The following is a 17,953-nucleotide window of genomic DNA, read 5'->3' on the forward strand; positions in this document are numbered from 1 at the left end:
CAATCAGAGCGCAGTTCTGCCGCGACGACGGCGCGAAGCTGAGACGTCATCGGTGAGCGTCGACCGCTGTTTGGAAGCGACTTTCCCAGAAACCGTCGTGCCGGGCGGGAAGAGGTGCGTGTGTCGCGGGCGCAGGCGGGGCGGGCGGCCGGGTTCCTGGGTCCGGTGCGGGGGCGGGCGTGCGCAGGGAGGCCGGAGGGTCTCGTACGCGCAACCGGGCCTCCGAGGCGTGTCTCCAGCTGCCGCCTCAGGGGCCGAATCTGTCCTGTGATGTGTGGGGTTTGGCCTGTGCGGCGGGAGTCTCGGGGGGTTACAGTTTTAAGTTATTCACTTAAATAATCGCGTAGAAACTTTGAGACTGAGAGGTTCTGCGACAAAGTTCTGAGTCTCTTTTCTTGGAAAAAGAGAGAGCACCTGGCAACATGCTTGGCCGCTTGGCCAGGCGCGTCTGCAGCTGCGCGTTTACGTGGGCCGTGAGGCCCCCGGGGCCCAGCCCCCAGCGTGCTCCGCCCAACACGTCACCCACTCGGCCTGTGTTTTTATTCTTCCTTCCGGGGACCACGGTATAGAAGGGAAGGATATGAGGAAGGGGGGTTGTTTTATAGAAAGGAGAAAAGCGGGAAGGAGAAGAGGTTTTGTTTAAAAGAAAAAAAAAAGGCAGTAGGGATTGTACTTTGTTGAGTAGTGTTTACCATTCGTTTTCACCTCCTGGGACTCAAAGAGTATACTAATTTTGCTCAGGGCTTGGAGTAGGTGAGGAGGCTGCTCATGGCCAGAGGAGACCAGCGTGGGGGCTCTAGACATTTTAGGCCCCAACTCGTTGCCCTGATGGCTGGGGAGATATATATTTTAGGGTATCTGTCACTCTTATGGGGCCCTACAGTTTTGGGGAGGAGTCTCTTTTATAGAAAAAAAGAAGCCTAGGAGACGTTCAATCTCCTCAAGGAGAAGATTTGAAAAATTTTAAGTGTTAGGTGGTGGCATGCGGGGGGCGCTCTGTGTCTTGCCCGATGACGTAGAGTGTGAGAGGGGTAGATGGTGGGAGCTGTGACCGGAGACCACCTAGTTTGGGGAGGTTTGTTCATGGACTGATTCAGTGGGTATTTATTGAGCACTTGTTACGTGCCAGGCACAGTTAGGACGTGACTAAGAAAGCAGATGAAAAACTTGTCCTTATGGAGACTGCTTGCTCATGGGGTTGATCCAAGAAGGACCAGGGCCTTTTTGGGGAGAAGCCCCTCTCGTTAATGAAGGGGGAACCCTGTTCTCCCTTCCCATAGGTCTCGGCATGTCTCTGGCAGATGAGCTCCTGGCTGACCTTGAGGAGGCTGCAGAAGAGGAGGAAGGAGGAAGCTATGGGGAGGAAGAAGAGGAGCCAGCAATCGAGGATGTGCAGGAGGAGACACAGCTGGATCTTTCCGGGGATTCGGTCAAGAGCATCGCCAAGCTGTGGGACAGCAAGATGGTGAGCGGGCTGTAGACAGGAGCTCCCCGCAGGGCTGACGTGTGCAGTAACTCTTCTTCCTGAAGAGTCCCAAGTTCCCACTCTCCTGTCTCCCCTGAACAGTTTGCTGAGATCATGATGAAGATTGAGGAGTACATCAGCAAGCAAGCCAAGGCCTCGGAAGGTACCTTCCCCCTCCCACTCACCTGCCCCCGCCCCAGGTGTTGACCCGCCCTGCCCAGTTCCTTGGCTCTTTTGTTGCTTGTAGCTCTGCAAGTTAGGTCTGTTTCCTTCTCAGCCTTTTTGAGAGCCCTCTTTTCTTTTCTTTCTTTTTTTTTTTTTTAATATTTATTTATTTATTTATTTAAATATTTGAGAGAGAGATAAAGACAGTATGAGCAGGGGAGGGTCAGAGAGAGAGGGAAACACAGAATCTGAAGCAGGCTCCAGGCTCTGAGCTAGTTGCCAGCACAGAGCCCGATGCAGGGCCCGAACCCACGAACTGTGAGATCATGACCTGAGCTGAAGTTGGCCGCTTAACCGACCGAGCCACCCAGGCGCCCCTATTTACTCATTTATTTTTGAGAGAGAGAGAGAGCGCGAGCACGGGCACACAAGAGGGGGAGGGGCAGTGAGAGGGAGAGAGAGAATCCCAAGCAGGCTCCACACTCTCAACACAGAGCCCGACAAGGTGCTCAGTCTCACAAAACTGGGAGATTGTGACCTGAGCCAAAATCAGGAGTCAGATACTTAACCGACCAAACCACCCAGGCGCCCCCTTCTTTTTCTTTTACACCCAATCCAGTTTCCTTCTCCCCTGAGAACACATTGCATTATGAAGTTGGTACTTCTTTCTGAAACTTTTTAAATATCTATTTGTGAGAGAGTGAGCACGCAAGCAGGAGAAGAGCAGAGAGAGGGAGACAGGGAATCCAAAGCAGGCTCCAGCCTCTGAGCTGTCAGCACAGAGCTGGACACCGGGCTTGAACTCAAGAACCATGAGATCATGAACTGAGCCAAAGTCTGGCGCTTAACTGACAGAGCCACCCAGGCGCCTCATGGAGCTGACACTTTTTAAGTTATTATTCTGGGCCTAGTGAGTACTTACTGCTGAAGGACTCCCCTCGAGGCTTTGCAAGTGTCAGTGATTCCCGTGTCCCGTTAGGGGTTTTGCCACATTATAAACTACTCATTTCGTTATATACTTCATGTTTTTCTCTAAACCAGGGTGCTTTTGTCCTTTAGTTTACTTAGGAAGGATTGGGGCATCTGGGTGGCTCAGTCGGTTAAGCGTCCGACTTCAGCTCAGGTCATGATCTCACGGTTCTGGGTTCGAGCCCTGCGTTGGGCTCTGTGCTGACAGCTAGCTCAGAGCCTGGAGCCTACTTTGGATTCTGTGTCTCCCTCTTTCTCTGACCCTTCCCTGCTCACGCTGTCTGTCTGTCTGTCTGTCTCTCTCTATCAGAAATAAATATGACGTTAAAAAAAAAAAAGAAAATTACTGCTACCGTGTACAGAAAGCTGGTATCATCTGGTTACTACAAAGTAACTCTGATAATGTGCAATTATCAGAACACCAGCTTCCGGGACCTGGCTTGTCTCTTGAGTGCTCAGCTCAGCTCTAGAGGCTGCTCACGTTGCCACACAGGCTTCTTGCCAAGGTGGGATGGAACTTACTGCTGAAGTGGCCACAGGAGACTGTTGGGCACAGCAGCGGTGTGGTCAGACCCGTCCTTTGCTTCTTTCCTTTAAAGTCTTCCAGGGTGCTTCACGACAGGCCCCTGTAGGCTCCTGGCACCGCGGGGAATCGGGCCAGCTCTCTGCTCTCAGAATGCTAGGGGTCTGGCCGAGCTCATAGGCCAGGTCCAGGCAGCTGTCAGTGGGCAGTGCCTGCGGGAACGGAGGGGGCTCTGGACACTGGAGCTGCCGGAGGGCGGCTGACCCCCTCCTTTGAAACAGACTTTGAAGCGTGCATACACACACCAGACGGAGAACGGCAGCTGCGGCTGCGTTCCCGGGAAAGAGCTGTGTGTGCAGAGCCTCGCTTATCTACAGGGGCAATGGCGGCAGAAGAAAGTGCCAGATCCTGCAGGGTTTTGAACGCCAGGCTGGGGAGCTTCTCTATCCGACAAGCTGTGGGAGCAGTGAAAGTGATGGGTTGGGTTGGGCTCGGGGTTCCATCAGACCTGATCTCACTGAGTGTCTGGTGGGGGAGGTGGGCACGAGACATCTCAGCACTGGGAGGTGGTTGTGTCTGATGGATGTGGCAGGAAGGGGGGCGTTGGAGCAGAGCAGGATTCCGAGGTGCCTTCGGAGTCCTAGGGACATAGAGACACTTGAGCCATCAGGGTTAAGAATGCGGACTCGGGGGCCGGATCTCTGCTCTGCCTTCTGCTGGCTCTGTGACATCAGGCCGTGTCCCTCCATTTCTTTCTGTGCAACATTGGTCTAATTTGATGCCCATACCCCCGCTGGCTGTGGGTAGGAGAGGTTAACGCTTGTAAGGCACTTGGGCTGGTGGCAGACACACGGTAAGTCCTGTGTGCGTCAGCCGCTGTGCCTGGGCTGTGGTGATACCGTCGCTGTCGTCGCTGTGATTGTTGTTTAAACCTGGAGAGGAACGTTTTGAAAACATTGAGGAAGGGACGTACCAGGGAGAGGGAACAGCATATGCAGAGGCCCAGAGGAGGGCGGAGCTGCCCGTGGTGCTTGGGCACCAGAGTCAGGCCTCACGGGTGGAATGTGATAAGATGGGGTGCCATGAGAGGGTGGGACAGGAACAGTGCAGAGGCCAGCGGGTACCCCAGGAGCGACGCCAGTGTGCCAGGCGCTGTGCTGGGCACGAGGGGGGCAGGGAGCTTCCTGGGAAACACAGTTCTTGTTCTCCCAGGGCTTCCTGTCTCTTGGGAGCCTCAGACGGCAGTGGTGTGGGGAGCAGGGGTGTGGGAGCCGCCAGAGGGTTTAGTTCCAGGGCAGGACGGGGTCGTGACGCCTGGAGGGCAGACGAGGGGGAGAGATGGGAGGTGTGCAGACACACCCACCCCATGCCTACTCCTCAGCCCCTCCAGCCACGCACATAACCCCAGGCTGTTTTTCCCCCTCACAGTGATGGGACCAGTCGAGGCCGCCCCTGAATACCGGGTCATTGTGGACGCTAACAACCTGACCGTGGAGATCGAGAACGAACTGAGTGAGTGCTGTGAAGGGCGAGCAGAGCCCTGCCTGGTGTCCCTCACAGCCCCTCCCGTCCCCAAGGAGGGCAGAGGCAGGATCCGGGTCGCCTTCCCCACTGGCCCTCCCCGAGATCTTGCTCTCAGACTCTCCATGTTAGTTCAAGGCCAGGTTTAGCTGCTGCAGCAGAGCAGTTTGTGTAAGAATGAAGTGTATTTTTCTGTGATGTGAGAGTCTGGGCGAGGAGCCCAGACCTAGAGTAGTGGCATCTGGGGTCAGGCTTTTTCTGTCCTGTAGATCTGTACCTGTGCCAGGGTCCAAGTGACTTCCCACCTCCAGCCGTCACCTCCACATCCCCACCAGCAAAAGAGGAAGGAAGAGGAGGGCACAGTTGTTTACGGGGTGGCCTGTAAATTGCACGTGTCATTTCAGATCGCATCTCGTAAACCAGAACTAACTCACGTGGCCGCGTGCGGCAGTGTGAGCAGCAGGGAAACCGTGTTTTTGCTGGGTGTCTGTGAGCCCTGCTAAATTCCGGGGTTCAATCACTAAGGGAAGAGGGGACTGGATGTTGGGGGGACTGGATGTTGGGGACAGCCGCTGGGGTCCCCCTGCCCCTCATCAGACACCTCGCCTGTCTGTCCACCTCAGACATCATCCACAAGTTCATCCGGGATAAGTACTCAAAGCGATTCCCCGAACTGGAGTCCCTGGTCCCCAACGCACTGGATTACATCCGCACGGTCAAGGTGAGTGCACAGAAGTGGGGACTCAGGAAGAGCTGCCTTCCGACCCCCAGGTCTGAGGGGAAAGGCTGCCCTCCCTGTTCTCTTGAGGCCTGGAGATCCTGGTGGTTCAGCTGCCCCAGGCTCCCCAGCAAGAAAGGGACGGGGCCTGCAAAGAATGTCCTCAAGGCTGCTCTCCCCCACCTCCAGGCCCGCTCCTTCCCTGGCTGGGCCACTCAGGAAGGGCCGGGGGGCTGGTTGTGGCCGAGGAAGCGGGGAGGGAGATGGGGGTGCCCCGTGCCGGCTGGCCAGCGCTTCTCCGGCCGTGCTTGGGGCGGGTGGTGTTTGGCGATCTGACAGTTGATGCGGGGGCAGCCGTGCGGAGATTTGGGGGAACTTAGGAGTGCCAGGACTCCGAGGTGGTCGGCAGCGGGGAGACAGGTGATGAGGCCACATCCCACCTGACCTCCCCAGGAGGGTCGGGCGCAGGGGAAGGCCCGGTCACGGGCGGGGAGGCTCCTGGCGAGTCTGGGTGACGAGGATGGGGGCCCTCCGTGCGGGGAAGCAGCGTGGTTGTGTTTGCGCATCGCGTTGAGGGGCAGCAGGACCCCCCGGGTGGCCGGCCTGCCGCGGCCGGCCCTGGACCAGCGGTGCGGTGCTGATGCTCTGAGCGGGGAAGCTCTTGGACCTGGTGCGGGGCACGCCGTGTACAGAGCCCCGCCTTTCCAGCGTCCCTGGAAGGGACGGGTGGCGCAGGAGCAGGAGAGGTTCCCGGGCCGGCCTGAGTCTCTGTGCCCCCCCCACCCCCCACCCCCACCCCAGGAGCTGGGCAACAGCCTGGACAAGTGCAAGAACAACGAGAACCTGCAGCAGATCCTGACCAACGCCACCATCATGGTCGTCAGCGTCACGGCCTCCACCACTCAGGGGTGCGTGCGCGGGGCGGGCGGAGCGGCTAGGGCCCCCGCAGACCCATCTCACGGCAGAGGAAGACCTCGGGGTCCCGCCGGGACGGGTGTTCTGTCCCACGTGTGTGTAGTGAGTGTGGGGCCCGGGGTCGTGGGTGCTGAGGCAGAGGGCCGCCCGGTTCTGAGTGTTTGTCCCAGGCACACCCCTCTTGCGGGGATGAAGGTGTCGTGAAGACGGGGACTTGGTGTGCGGCCCTTGGTGCCCTCCTGCCCCTGTGGCGGCCGTGCCGTGTCTAAGAGAAGCCTTGGGCGTCAGCCCACTGGACTTTGGTTGCAGGGGCCTAGGGGGCTCCACGGTCCCTCATCTGTGCACCGTAAGCATGATGGGGCAACCGAGGGGGGCAGGGATGTGGTTGGCTTTGGTTACCAGTTCCCAGCTCCGTGGCTTCCGGCCAGTCCCCTTCGCCATCCTGGCCTCGGGTCCCCTCTGTAAAGAAACAGTGGTGACAGCCCACCTTCGTGGTCTCCCTCAGCGAGTACTTGCCCGGCACCTTCCACGTGCCAGGGCCGTGCTGGACACGCTGCTGAGAATCCAGGGTGGGGTCCCCTCGGGGGCCGCCGTCTGGTGCCAGAGGTGGACGGGAGGCTCCGTGAATCGCAGCCGGTGACGGTGCCTGAGGGAAGCAGCGGGGCAGGGGCCGTGGTGGTCGGCAAGGCTGAGAGCTGGAGGAGGAGGAGGGGCCTGTGGGGCACACGGGGAAGGGCCTGGCCCAGGCGGGCAAGGGGGTGCTGACCGAAAACCTGTGGCTCCCAGCAGCCCTCGTTTCCAGGCTGATAGGACTTACGATTGCCCTGAGACCGCACGTGTGCGTGCGCGCATATATGCTGTGCCTACACGTGCACATCTGTGCGTACACGTGCATTCACGCGTGCACACCCGGCCAGCAGGTAGGGTGCCTGGGAGGGGCTGGGTCCCTGCCGGCCGCACCCCTGAGTCTGGATGCGCCGCAGGCAGCAGCTGTCGGAGGAGGAGCTGGAGCGGCTGGAGGAAGCCTGTGACATGGCACTGGAGCTGAACGCCTCCAAGCACCGCATCTACGAGTACGTGGAGTCTCGGATGTCCTTCATCGCGCCCAACCTCTCCCTCATCATTGGGGCGTCCACGGCCGCGAAGATCATGGGTGAGGTCCTGGCACGGAGTGGGGGCAGGGGCCACCCTGGGACAGTGCGATCGCGGGGAAGGGAAGCCGCCTCCCTCGTGTACGACACGGGGCATCCGGCCCAGGGCCCCTGTGCCCTTTCATCGCTCCTGGAGATCACAGAGGCCGGCTGGCCTGCTCGGTCCACAGACCCGCAGAAAGGATGCGGGCCCTGAGCAGGGCTAGCCTGGACAGGAGGAGGGGGTGGTGTGGCTGCCAGCAAGGCTGGCGCTGCTTGGCCTGCACATCCCAGCAGCTCCTGGCTTCCCACACACAGGCAGCATGAGCCGTCAGGGCCACGGTTTCCCCCGCGAGATGGGACGGCAGACAACGTGTTGGGGCTGAAGAAAGGTCTTCCTCGGGCTCTTAACCCCTTCACCTGAGGGGCTCTTCGGGGACTGGGTAGAGCAGCTGCGCTGGGCCGCTCAACTGCCGTGACAAAGCACCATAGGTGGGGCAGCTGGCAGTGGGGGCCCTAAACTGAGGTTCATCGTCACGGGGTCCCGGAGGCCGGGAGCCGGCTGGATCCCTGTCACAGGGTCCTGGAGGCCAGGAGCAGGCTGGGTCCCTGTTACGGGGTCCCGGAGGCCAGGAGCGGCATGTCCACAGGCTGGGTCTTTGTCACCCACCCGAAGGTGAGAGGTCAGTGACAAGGATCTCTCCAAGCAGTCCCATCTCCAAACATACCACATTCTGAGGTGGTCGGGGTTGGGGCTTCAGCGTAGGAGTGTGGGGAGACACAGTTCAGCTCGCAGCAGAGCCTGGGGCGGCAGGTGTGTGCCGGACTGCAGTGGTTTCAGGGCAAGGTTAACTCAAGTGTGGACCCTACCGCCCCCTCTCACTGACCTCCCGTCTTCAGGCGGGTGACTTGGTGTGCCTCGGTTTCCCCAGTGGTGATCTGGGGTTTGCTACTGTCCCATGACTGCCAGGCTAAAATCGGTGTCGGCCGCTCCTGTGTTCCTCTAGGGAGGTTCTAGGTGGGAGTCCACTTCCTGGCCTTTCCCGGCCTCCAGAAGCAGCCTGCACCCTGGCTCTGGGTCTTCCCCACCTTAGAGTCTCCTGTCTCACACCCGGTGACTCTGCCTCATCCCTGGGCTCATGAGGACCTCTGTGTTTATATGGAGTCGTCCTTGAGTCTGCAAAGGCCCTGTGGTGCTGTAAGGCGGCATGCAGGCCCCCGGGCTGTGACGTCAGCCTCTGCTGGGGGGGCCACTCTGCTCGCTGGAGGATTACCTGACTGTGCTGGAGCCTCATGCTTGCTCAGGTTCCCTAATCTTACAGACGCCCAGCACGGGGCCTGGCGCACAGCAGTCCCCAGCGAGAGGCACACACTTTTATCTGCCACGGCTCCTCCCCTGGGCGGGGCCTGTAGTCAGGCCCACGGGAACCCAGGGGTGATTGACACCAGGCTCCGTCATCAGAGTGTCCCCAGCGTGGAGGCCGCTGTTCTGACACAGCAGGGGCCGTGCAGCTCTGTAGACTCCGGTGCTCCTGCTGGGCCGCCGCCTCGTGCACCCTTAGGCAGATGGTTTCATCTCTCTGAGCCCCTGGACAAACACCCCGTGTTTCTCTTGACCCCCTTCCCCGTGTCCTGCCGCAGGGGTGGCTGGGGGCCTGACCAACCTCTCCAAGATGCCCGCCTGCAACATCATGCTGCTCGGGGCACAGCGCAAAACGCTGTCTGGCTTCTCATCCACCTCGGTGCTGCCCCACACCGGCTACATCTACCACAGTGACATCGTGCAGTCTCTGCCACCGGTGAGCCCCCCGGCACACGCCCCTGGGGAACCTTCTGCAGTGGCAGGAGCCGCCTTGTCTGGGGGGCATTATGAACCTCAGCAACTTGCTCCTCTGCTCTCTGGTTCCCACGGTCACGGCCAAGGACAGTGGTCAGGAGCTCGGACGACAGGGTCTCACGGAGTGTAACAAGAACCCTGGAGCACATGCACTGGGCTTGGGATTCACAGTCGGGCAAGAGATGTGATCTCTGTACCTCAGTCTCCCTGTCTGTAAAATGGGGGGAATAGAACCTACTTCCCAGGGTTGTGATTAGGACTTCTGCACGGGAAACACCTTCAGGTCATGCTTGCACATAACAAGTGATGTAAGCGTTAGCTTGCGAGGTACAGGGTTCCCCAGACCACCCTCAGCTTTAGTGACCCACTAGAGGGAGGCGCAGACTCGCTGAGCTGACGCACTTGAGTTGTGGTCTGTCGTCACGAAAGGTGTGGGGTCAGAGCCAGAAGGGGCAGCCACTGCACTTCCAGACCTCTCCCCGTTGCCCGTGTCACTCCTGACCTACACGTATGATGGCGTGCAGGGGACTTGCCTCCAGGGAAGCCCCACTGAGCCTTCACGTTGGGAGTCTTCTCTGGGGTTCAGTTGTGTAGACTTGATTGGGTAGCCCCACTGGCTCATCTGGGTTCCAGGTTGACTGAAACCCCGTAACCCAAACACCCCCCTGAAACACATTGTTGGTCTCTGCCTCGTCCAGGGTCCCCAGGCCAACAAAGGTGACTGCCCCAGAGCTGAGGGCCAGGCCGGAACTCTTAGGCTAAGGCTGTTTCTCCCCACACATAGCCACTGCTAACTTTATTATCCGTATTGATGGAGACGTGACTGTGGGTTTACGTGTACCGTCTACGTGCATCTCACATCATGGGCCACCTTCTTTTCGTGGCACAGGACACAATTTCCTGATGCACAGACAAACGTTTTCTGTTGTGACCACTTACTTTTTAGTACGTGACAGTCTTCCACTGCAGTAATACAAATGTCTGCGCCAAGGGGCTCAAGTTGTTAAAAGGCGTGTCAGAAATCAGCAACAATGATGTTTTGTTGCCGTAACAAGTCATTACGTTTTTACAGTAATAGCAGGAGGGTGAAATGCAGCGGGTAGAGGGTGACCCTGGTGGCTGGGGCTTCCGAAATGCTCAGGGGTCTCAAACGAATCCTCTTCACTAACTCGGCCCCCTTCGCTGCTGCTCCAGGATCTCCGGCGGAAAGCAGCCCGGCTGGTGGCCGCCAAGTGCACGCTGGCGGCCCGCGTGGACAGCTTCCACGAGAGCACAGAAGGGAAGGTGGGTCTGTAGCGTGTCCTGGGGGAGTCCCCACCAGGACCCCCCCACGCAGAGCGCTGTTCTAAGTGTGCAGAGGTGCGTGTGTCGTGTCTTAGCGTCCAGCCCCGCGGGTCAGAAGTCCATGCAGGGTCTGGCCGCGCTGAAGTCCGGGTGCTGGCACGGCGGTCCCTCTGGAGGTTCTCCGGGAGGATCCATCCCCTGCCTTCTCCAGCTTCTGGAGGCGCCTGCGGCTCACGGCCCTTCCTCCGTGCACACTGCTGGCAGCCTAGTCTTCCAGGTCTCCCTGACCCAGGGCCTGTCTCCGTGTGTCCTCCTCTGACTCTTTTAAGGACCTGGTGATGATGTGGGGCCCACTCTGACCATCTGGGATACTCTCCCTCTTCAGATCTTTAAGCTGATCACACCTACAGCATTTCTCGTGTCGTGCCAGGCGCTGCGTCCGTAAGGACCGGAGACGGCCATGACACCCTGGTGGGGCAGTTTGCCTGCTGCACCACGGTCTTCATCCCCTAGACCGCCATTCAGCTCACCTGTGTCTTCCTTGGCAGACTAGCTCCATGAAAGTGGATGCGTTTTGTGTCTTGTGCCCTGACATCCAGGCTCCCAGCCTGGCAGCGTTCAGGCGTTTGGTCTTCCTCCTCCCACCTCCCTCTCTCCTCTCGACCACTGGTCGAGATGCTGGGGGTACAGCAGTGAGGTGCTCAGACCGAAGCCCTGTCTGTGTGCCTGCATTCACGTTCTGGGTGGGGGCAAGGCGAGGAGACCAGGGATGTCCGTGGTGTGTCCAGCGGCGCTGAGTCGCTGCTGAACTAAGGATCAAAGGGTGCCGGGCTGGTGGGGGAGGTGGACAGGGGCTTCTCTGAAGAGGTGAGGGTGTAGTAACGAGCGTACACCGTACACCCGGGTGAAGTTAGCAAGCAGTTCACGTGAGTGCCTGGGGGCGGAGTCCTGGGGGGAGGGAGTGGCCAGTGTGCGGGCCCCAGGCTGGAGGTGGGGCGGGCGCGTCCTGCAGACGCTTCCACTGCAGCAGAGGTGCTGGGAGGGGGTTGGCATTTGGGAGTCTTTCTGAGGGAAGAGCTTGGTGGGAGAGAAAGCACAGGTGAGGCTCCCAGGTGACCCCACTTGGCAGAGGCTGGGGGTGAAGGCTGGGGAGGAGGCTCGGACCTGGGGTTGGCTGTGCTGTATTTGCGGGGCTGCCTTCACCCTGTCGAGGAGACAGTTGTGTGTGTGTGGTGCAGGGAGGGGTCTGGGCCTGAGAGCAGACGGGCCCCCCAGGCCCTAACGGGCCCCTCACGTCCTCCGCAGGTGGGCTATGAACTGAAGGACGAGATTGAGCGGAAGTTTGACAAGTGGCAGGAGCCGCCCCCTGTGAAGCAGGTGAAGCCGCTGCCTGCGCCCCTGGATGGGCAGCGCAAGAAGCGAGGTGGCCGCAGGTGGGCCCCGAGGGCCAGCCAGGCTGGGAAGGGTAGGGGCTCNAACCGCATGAGCTTTGGAGAGGTCCTATTCCAAACCTGGACACCCCACCCTTTCCCGCTGCAGGGCCTCAGGGGTCCTTTTTGTCACAAGCACTGCCCTTCCGCCCTTTGCCACATTTCTCCTTTGTGCTGGGGAACTTCTCTCTCCCACATCCATGCACCCCTACGCAGTATTGTTTGCAACCCTGCCCCCCTGCCCCCCGCCCTTCCATACAGGCGCTTCCCTGGCTTTCTCTCCACGGTCTCATCTGAGCCTCGGCCTGCCAGTCCGCAGAAACTAGCGCACGTCTTTCATCTGGGAGGTGGCTGGCATCGTGCACGAGCCCGGCTTCGGTTGTTGGCGCTGTGCACACACATGTGCATGAGCCTGGCTTCTCTTGTTGGCGCTGTGCACACACATGTGCATGAGCCGGGCTTCTCTTGTTGGCGCTGTGCACACACGTGTGCATGAGCCCAGCTTCGCTTGTTGGCGCTGTGCACACACGTGTGCATGAGCCCGGCTTCTCTTGTTGGCACTGTGCACACGTGTGCATGAGCCCTTTCGCTTGTTGGCGCTGTGCACACATGTGTGCATGAGCCCGGCTTCGCTTGTTAGCGCTGTGCGCACGTGTGTGCACAAGAGCCCAGCTTCGGTTGTTGGGGCCGTGCGTGCATGTGCTCACGCCTCACGGCCCGTCTCCAGGGTCATCTTGGCCCCGCAGGCAGCGGAATCGGTGAACACCTGGGTGTCTAGCTGATGGAGGGTGGCTAACTGCAGGCCGCCTTCTCCTCCCACCAGATCGAGGAAGATGCCTACCAGGAGGACTTGGGCTTCAGCCTGGGCCATCTGGGCAAATCGGGCAGCGGGCGTGTACGGCAGACGCAGGTGAACGAGGCCACCAAAGCCCGGATCTCCAAGACGCTGCAGGTACAGACCAGGCCTGGGTGGGCCCGGGGCTGAGGGGGCACTGGCGGGTGAGCCCAGGTCAAGCCTAAATGTCTCCTGTCTCTCCTCCCACAGCGGACGCTGCAGAAGCAGAGTGTGGTGTATGGAGGGAAGTCCACCATCCGCGACCGCTCCTCAGGGACGGCCTCCAGTGTGGCCTTCACCCCACTCCAGGTACTGGGCACCGCAGTCAGGGGCTCTGTTCCCAGCTTCCCCGGCACCCCTGGGCTTCAGCCTCTTTACCTGTGAGGGGGGCGCACGACCGAGGTCCTCACGGGGCTGGTGCGGATAGCGCATCCACGACGCCCCTGGAGGGCACGGACCAGTTCCTGGTTCTCAGGCTAGTGGGGACAGAAGGGACACAGTCCTGCCTGGCAGCACAGGCTGGCTTTGGAATTGGGGCCGGGCTATGGGCGACCCTGTGACCTGGAGCGGGCTCGGCCCCTCCCTGAGGTGCTGGGTGGTTGGGACAGGCTCCTCGCTGGCCGGGAGGTTGAGGTCCCAGCACCGCCAGTGCACAGAATGGAGCCGCTGCAGCCGGCCCTTCCTTGGTGTACTCGCCCACAAGAGAGGGCTGGTGTGTCCCACGGCATCGAGCAGAACAACGGCTCTGTCAGCAAGGGTCTGCTGAGCACCTAAGTGCCAGGCACCGGGGGGGGGGGGGGGGGGGGGGAGGCGTAAAACCTCAAACACCATGCAGTAAGCCTTGCCCCCTGGGAGCTTATGGGGTGACGGGTCAGGCAGGTGAGATACACAGCCTATTGGAAAGTGCACAGAGCGAGGGTTAAGGGAGCTGCCCAGGGAGGCCTCAGTGAGAAGGTGATAATTACCACATGGAAGGTACCATGTGCCAGCCAGCATGGGCCCCCAGTGCAGGCCCCTGTCACTACTGGGGTTGGTGTAAGTCGCACCAAGGCCACAGGTGAGCCGCTTTGCTTTGTGACCCGGTTTCCTTACTCCGGAACCAAACTAGGTCGGCTGTTCTGAAACACTGGTGTTTTTAAAATCACCTGGAGGACTTGTTAAATATTCAGGTGCCCAGGTCTTCCCCACTGTCTCCTCATCCCAGACCCACAGAGTCAGAATCTCCTCAGTTTGGGGCAGGGACGGTTTGGTGACTGGCAGACTGTCCTCATCTCCCCCCTGGAGCCCCAGGACCATTGAGAAACAGCTCCCTGACATTTCATGATTCTCGTACTGGGCGGGGGGCCTTGTTGGGGGCCGGCCCAGCTGCCCACCCCATTGTCACCTCCCTCGCCTGCCCAGGGCCTGGAGATTGTGAACCCGCAAGCAGCCGAGAAGAAGGTGGCTGAGGCCAACCAGAAGTATTTCTCCAGCATGGCCGAGTTTCTCAAGGTCAAGGGCGAGAAGAGCGGCATCATGTCCACCTGAGAGACTGCACCCAGGTGGCTGCCCCTGAAGCTATGGGCCCTACCCTTCCAAAGGGACTGGGGTCAGGATCTGGCTGGAAGGGTCCCTCAGCAACCCCGTGCCAGAACTGTCCGAGGAGGCACGGGAGGAGGCCTGGCCCCCTGAGTACCAAAACGGCCTCCCCATTTTGGAGGTTAGAGCCAGTCTTCATCACACCTCATCTTTTTTACCTAGGAAGGGAGATCACTTTTGGCAAAGTGCAATTAAAAGCACATTATCATTAACAGCTTCTGTTCCTGGGGAGTGATCATTTGTCAAACACCTGCGCCACTGGAGAAGTCTGCTGTGGGGCTTGGGGGACAAAGCTGGGGCTCCCGATCCAGCTGGTGTCTGAGCCCCACCCTGGTCCTTCACTTCCCTGCCCTGGATCCCAGGAAGAGCAGAGCGCTCTCCATCCCCGAACCACCACTCGGAGAACGTCCGTTTTTCTGACACCCAAGTGATGTGGCTGCCCAAAGCCCCAGCCCTGAAAACAGCCCAGCTGGGGTGGCTGTGGGGCCTCAGGTGTGCGAGCCTCCCCGCCACGGGACCCTTGGGAGGACATGAAGGACGCCCAGGACACGCTCAGTGCTGGGCTCCCCGTCAGGGTACGGTGTGCAGAGTCGAGAGCCAGGCCCCAGTGGGGCCGAGCCCACAGGCTCCTTGCTGGCAGGGACGCAGAGCTATCAGAGCTCCTGCCGGCCCCCAGGTGTCGTGGGACCGGGGCTCAGCCAAGGTCGCCTTCACTTTGGCTGACGGCCATGTGGCCTGTAGGCAGGTGGGGACAGGCCGGCCGGAGGTGCAGTCTCAGCAGCTACCCTGCAAGAGCTGCTCAAGGAAGAGCCCACCCGGGGGCCCTGTTTGCTGTGCTCTGGAGCTGGGCTTCCCAGTGCACCGGAGTCCTGGTCACTCACCTGTGAGGTCAGTGCCCCCTTAGTTACCCAGGAGGTGGGTGCACAGCCTGCCCTGTGCCCGTCTCCCACCCTCCAGCTCTCACGTCCTCCCTGGGGCTCTAGCCAGCTGGGTCCTAGCTGAGAGATCTTCCTCCCTGTTCTCTGTGGGCTGCCCCTCAGCACACTTGTTCCAAGTGTGTCAGTTCAGGGCTCGCTCTGTGGACCTTAGCAGCTCTCTGAACCTCCTCTCTCACATCAGAGTCTACACCAGCTGGGAGGTTCCTTCCAGTGGCCAAATTACCTCTTAACTCTTTCCCCACGTTTATCCCAGAGCCTTTAAATGAGCCCTGTTTAAAAGTGACACCTTTTGCTGATCTCTGCTGCTGGGTCTGCCCAGGAAGGGCGCTCTGCCCACCACTCTTCAGAACCTCCATCTCTGTGGCCAGAGTCAGGAAAGGACCGGGCTCACCAGGTGCTGCAGTCCTGCATAGTCTCAGAACAGAGATGCTCAGAGCTGAACATGCTTCCCAATTACCTGGGTGGCTTGTTGAAACCAGGGTTTCCGGGCCCAGAGTTTCTGATCCAGTAGGTCTATGGAGGAGGTCAAAAAAATGTACATTTCTAATGAGTTCCCAGGTGATGTGTATGCTGCTGGTCAAAGTACCTTTTTCTCAGAGTAGCTGCATGTTGGAGTCATCTAAGCCGATTTTTTAAAAAAATATTTTATTTCTGAGAGAGACACAGCATGAGCAAGGAGGGTCAGAGAGAGAGGGAGACATAGAATCCAAAACAGGCTCCAGGCTCTGAGCCGACTGTCAGCACAGACCCCAATGCGGGGCTCGAACCCACGAATCGTGAGATCATGACCTGAGCCGAAGTCAGACGCTTAACCAGCTGAGCCACCCAGGCGCCCCAGTCATCTAAGCAGATTTTAAAAATTACAGTCTGGTTCATATCCTCGAAAATTCAGATTTCATTCATCTAAGGTAAGCCCTGAGTGTCTGGATTTTTTCTTTTTCTCTAAACCAACCAGGCGATTCTAATCCTTGCTACTCAAAAGTGCCAAGTGCGGACCATCAGCATCACCTGGAAACTTGTCAAAAAAAGCAGAATCTGGGTACTCCTGCACCAGAATCTGCATTTTAGCCAATCTTCGAATTGTTCCCAAGACCTCTGAGAGGCCCTGCCCCAACCAGGGACCACACTTTGAAGAGCCAGACTCTTGATGAATGACTCTCAAACCCCAGTAAACATGGGAATCACCCAAGGAAGGGTGTGAAAGTGCAGCTCTCTAGGCTTCACTCAGGTCCGTGTGGACCTACGAACACTGCATTTTTACACTCATTTCCCCTCCCTTGCCAGACGATTCAGATGCGGCTCTCAAGTGCATCTTCCTTGGGTTTCTTTTTAATATATTGACTGTATGACCCGGGGGAAATGCCTCATGGGTGGCTCAGGCACTAGTGCCTACCGAGTCGTTAACCACACGTCATCCGTCGCGTTCATTCACGTATTCATTCAGCAAACAGTCACAGTGCTTCCTGCGGATGCAAACTCCGGAAAGGCAGACTGGAATTATTATGGAAACGACGGTACAAGTGCAAAAGTGAATCCTGCAGGCAGGTCGGCAAGTCTTCCCCACTGGAGCACAGAGCAGGGAGCGAGTCTGCAGCATCCCCGTAACACCGAGGAAGTGAGCTGCAGAGGACAGTGCCCCACAGTAACCAGGCTGAGGCAGGACAGAAGCGCCATGCCCCCGCCATGGGTATGCGAGATGCCAGTGACTTGGGGCACTGGCCACTGCTTCCTTTCCTCCGTCCACCATACGGAGACTCGAGATATGCCAAACAGGCACTTGCAGGAAGATGAGGCATCTGGGGCACAAGGGATGCGGAAGGATGCGCCCGGGAGCCTAGCCTGCCTGCTTCGCCCCGTTTCACACGCTTTTAGGGGCGGGTACCAATCCCTCGCGGCGCTGCAGGACGCGGTGGGGCGAATGGCAACGGCTAGGGCCAACAAGGAGCAAGGGGTGGGCCCTCTTGCCCAGCTCCTCCCCGGTGGCTGTTTTGAGTGGCAGGTGACTCCAGATCGGCCCCCGCTTTGAAGGTACCTGTCTGCCTCTCATTAGGTGCTCGGCCTTTAACGCCCACGCTCCATGCCTTCCTCCGCTTTCCCCACCCATTTCCGGAACCAGCCAATGGCTTCGGGGCAGAATATCCCCTCACAACCAATTAAAAATGGCTCTAAACTTGACGGACGACTTCCCGCCCCTGATCAGCCTGGCCCCTCCCCGCGGCCAATTGGTTGAGGAGAGGGGGGCGGGTGTATCCAATCAGCACGGCAATGGCCTCTTGATTGACGCACGGGCCCTCGCGCTGGCGTGTTGTGCCCTGAGGCGGGGAGGAGGAGGAGCGGGGAAAACCAGAGCCAATCCTAGCAGTCTGCGCGGGAGGCCAATCGAACGCCGCGCCTTGGAGCGATTGCCCAATCGGCGAGAGGAGGCCGGCTGCATCCCTGCCAAGGGCCAATAGGAGGCGTCCGAGGGGCAAGAGCGACGTGCCACAGGGGCAATCAAAGGCCTCCATTCGGGGCTCGGAGGCGGGTCGGCGCCAGAGACGAGAAGAGAGGAGGGAGGCCTCCTCCGCCGCCGCCATCTTGGACCGGCCCGGTCAGCTTCCGCGGAGCCATCGGCAGACGCCGCGGCCTCCCTGGGGCCCCGACCC

General features: G+C 59.3%; 1 protein-coding gene across 1 annotated transcript; it reads left to right on the top strand.

Moving 5' to 3' along the window:
• Positions 1–11: 11 nt before the first annotated feature.
• PRPF31 (pre-mRNA processing factor 31) lies at positions 12–14,584 on the top strand. The gene is made up of 13 exons (XM_077757030.1): positions 12–114; positions 1,281–1,465; positions 1,568–1,628; positions 4,551–4,634; positions 5,267–5,364; positions 6,163–6,269; positions 7,260–7,429; positions 9,048–9,205; positions 10,438–10,527; positions 11,833–12,024; positions 12,781–12,909; positions 13,003–13,101; positions 14,194–14,584. Exons 2-13 carry the CDS (start codon positions 1,289–1,291, stop codon positions 14,317–14,319), a joined length of 1,491 nt encoding a protein of 496 aa, XP_077613156.1. The 5' UTR covers positions 12–114; positions 1,281–1,288; the 3' UTR covers positions 14,320–14,584.
• Positions 14,585–17,953: the final 3,369 nt, after the last annotated feature.

This window comes from Crocuta crocuta, unplaced genomic scaffold (assembly GCF_008692635.1).
Source record: "Crocuta crocuta isolate KB4526 unplaced genomic scaffold, BGI_CrCroc_1.0 scaffold142, whole genome shotgun sequence".
Taxonomy (NCBI): Eukaryota; Metazoa; Chordata; class Mammalia; order Carnivora; family Hyaenidae; genus Crocuta; species Crocuta crocuta.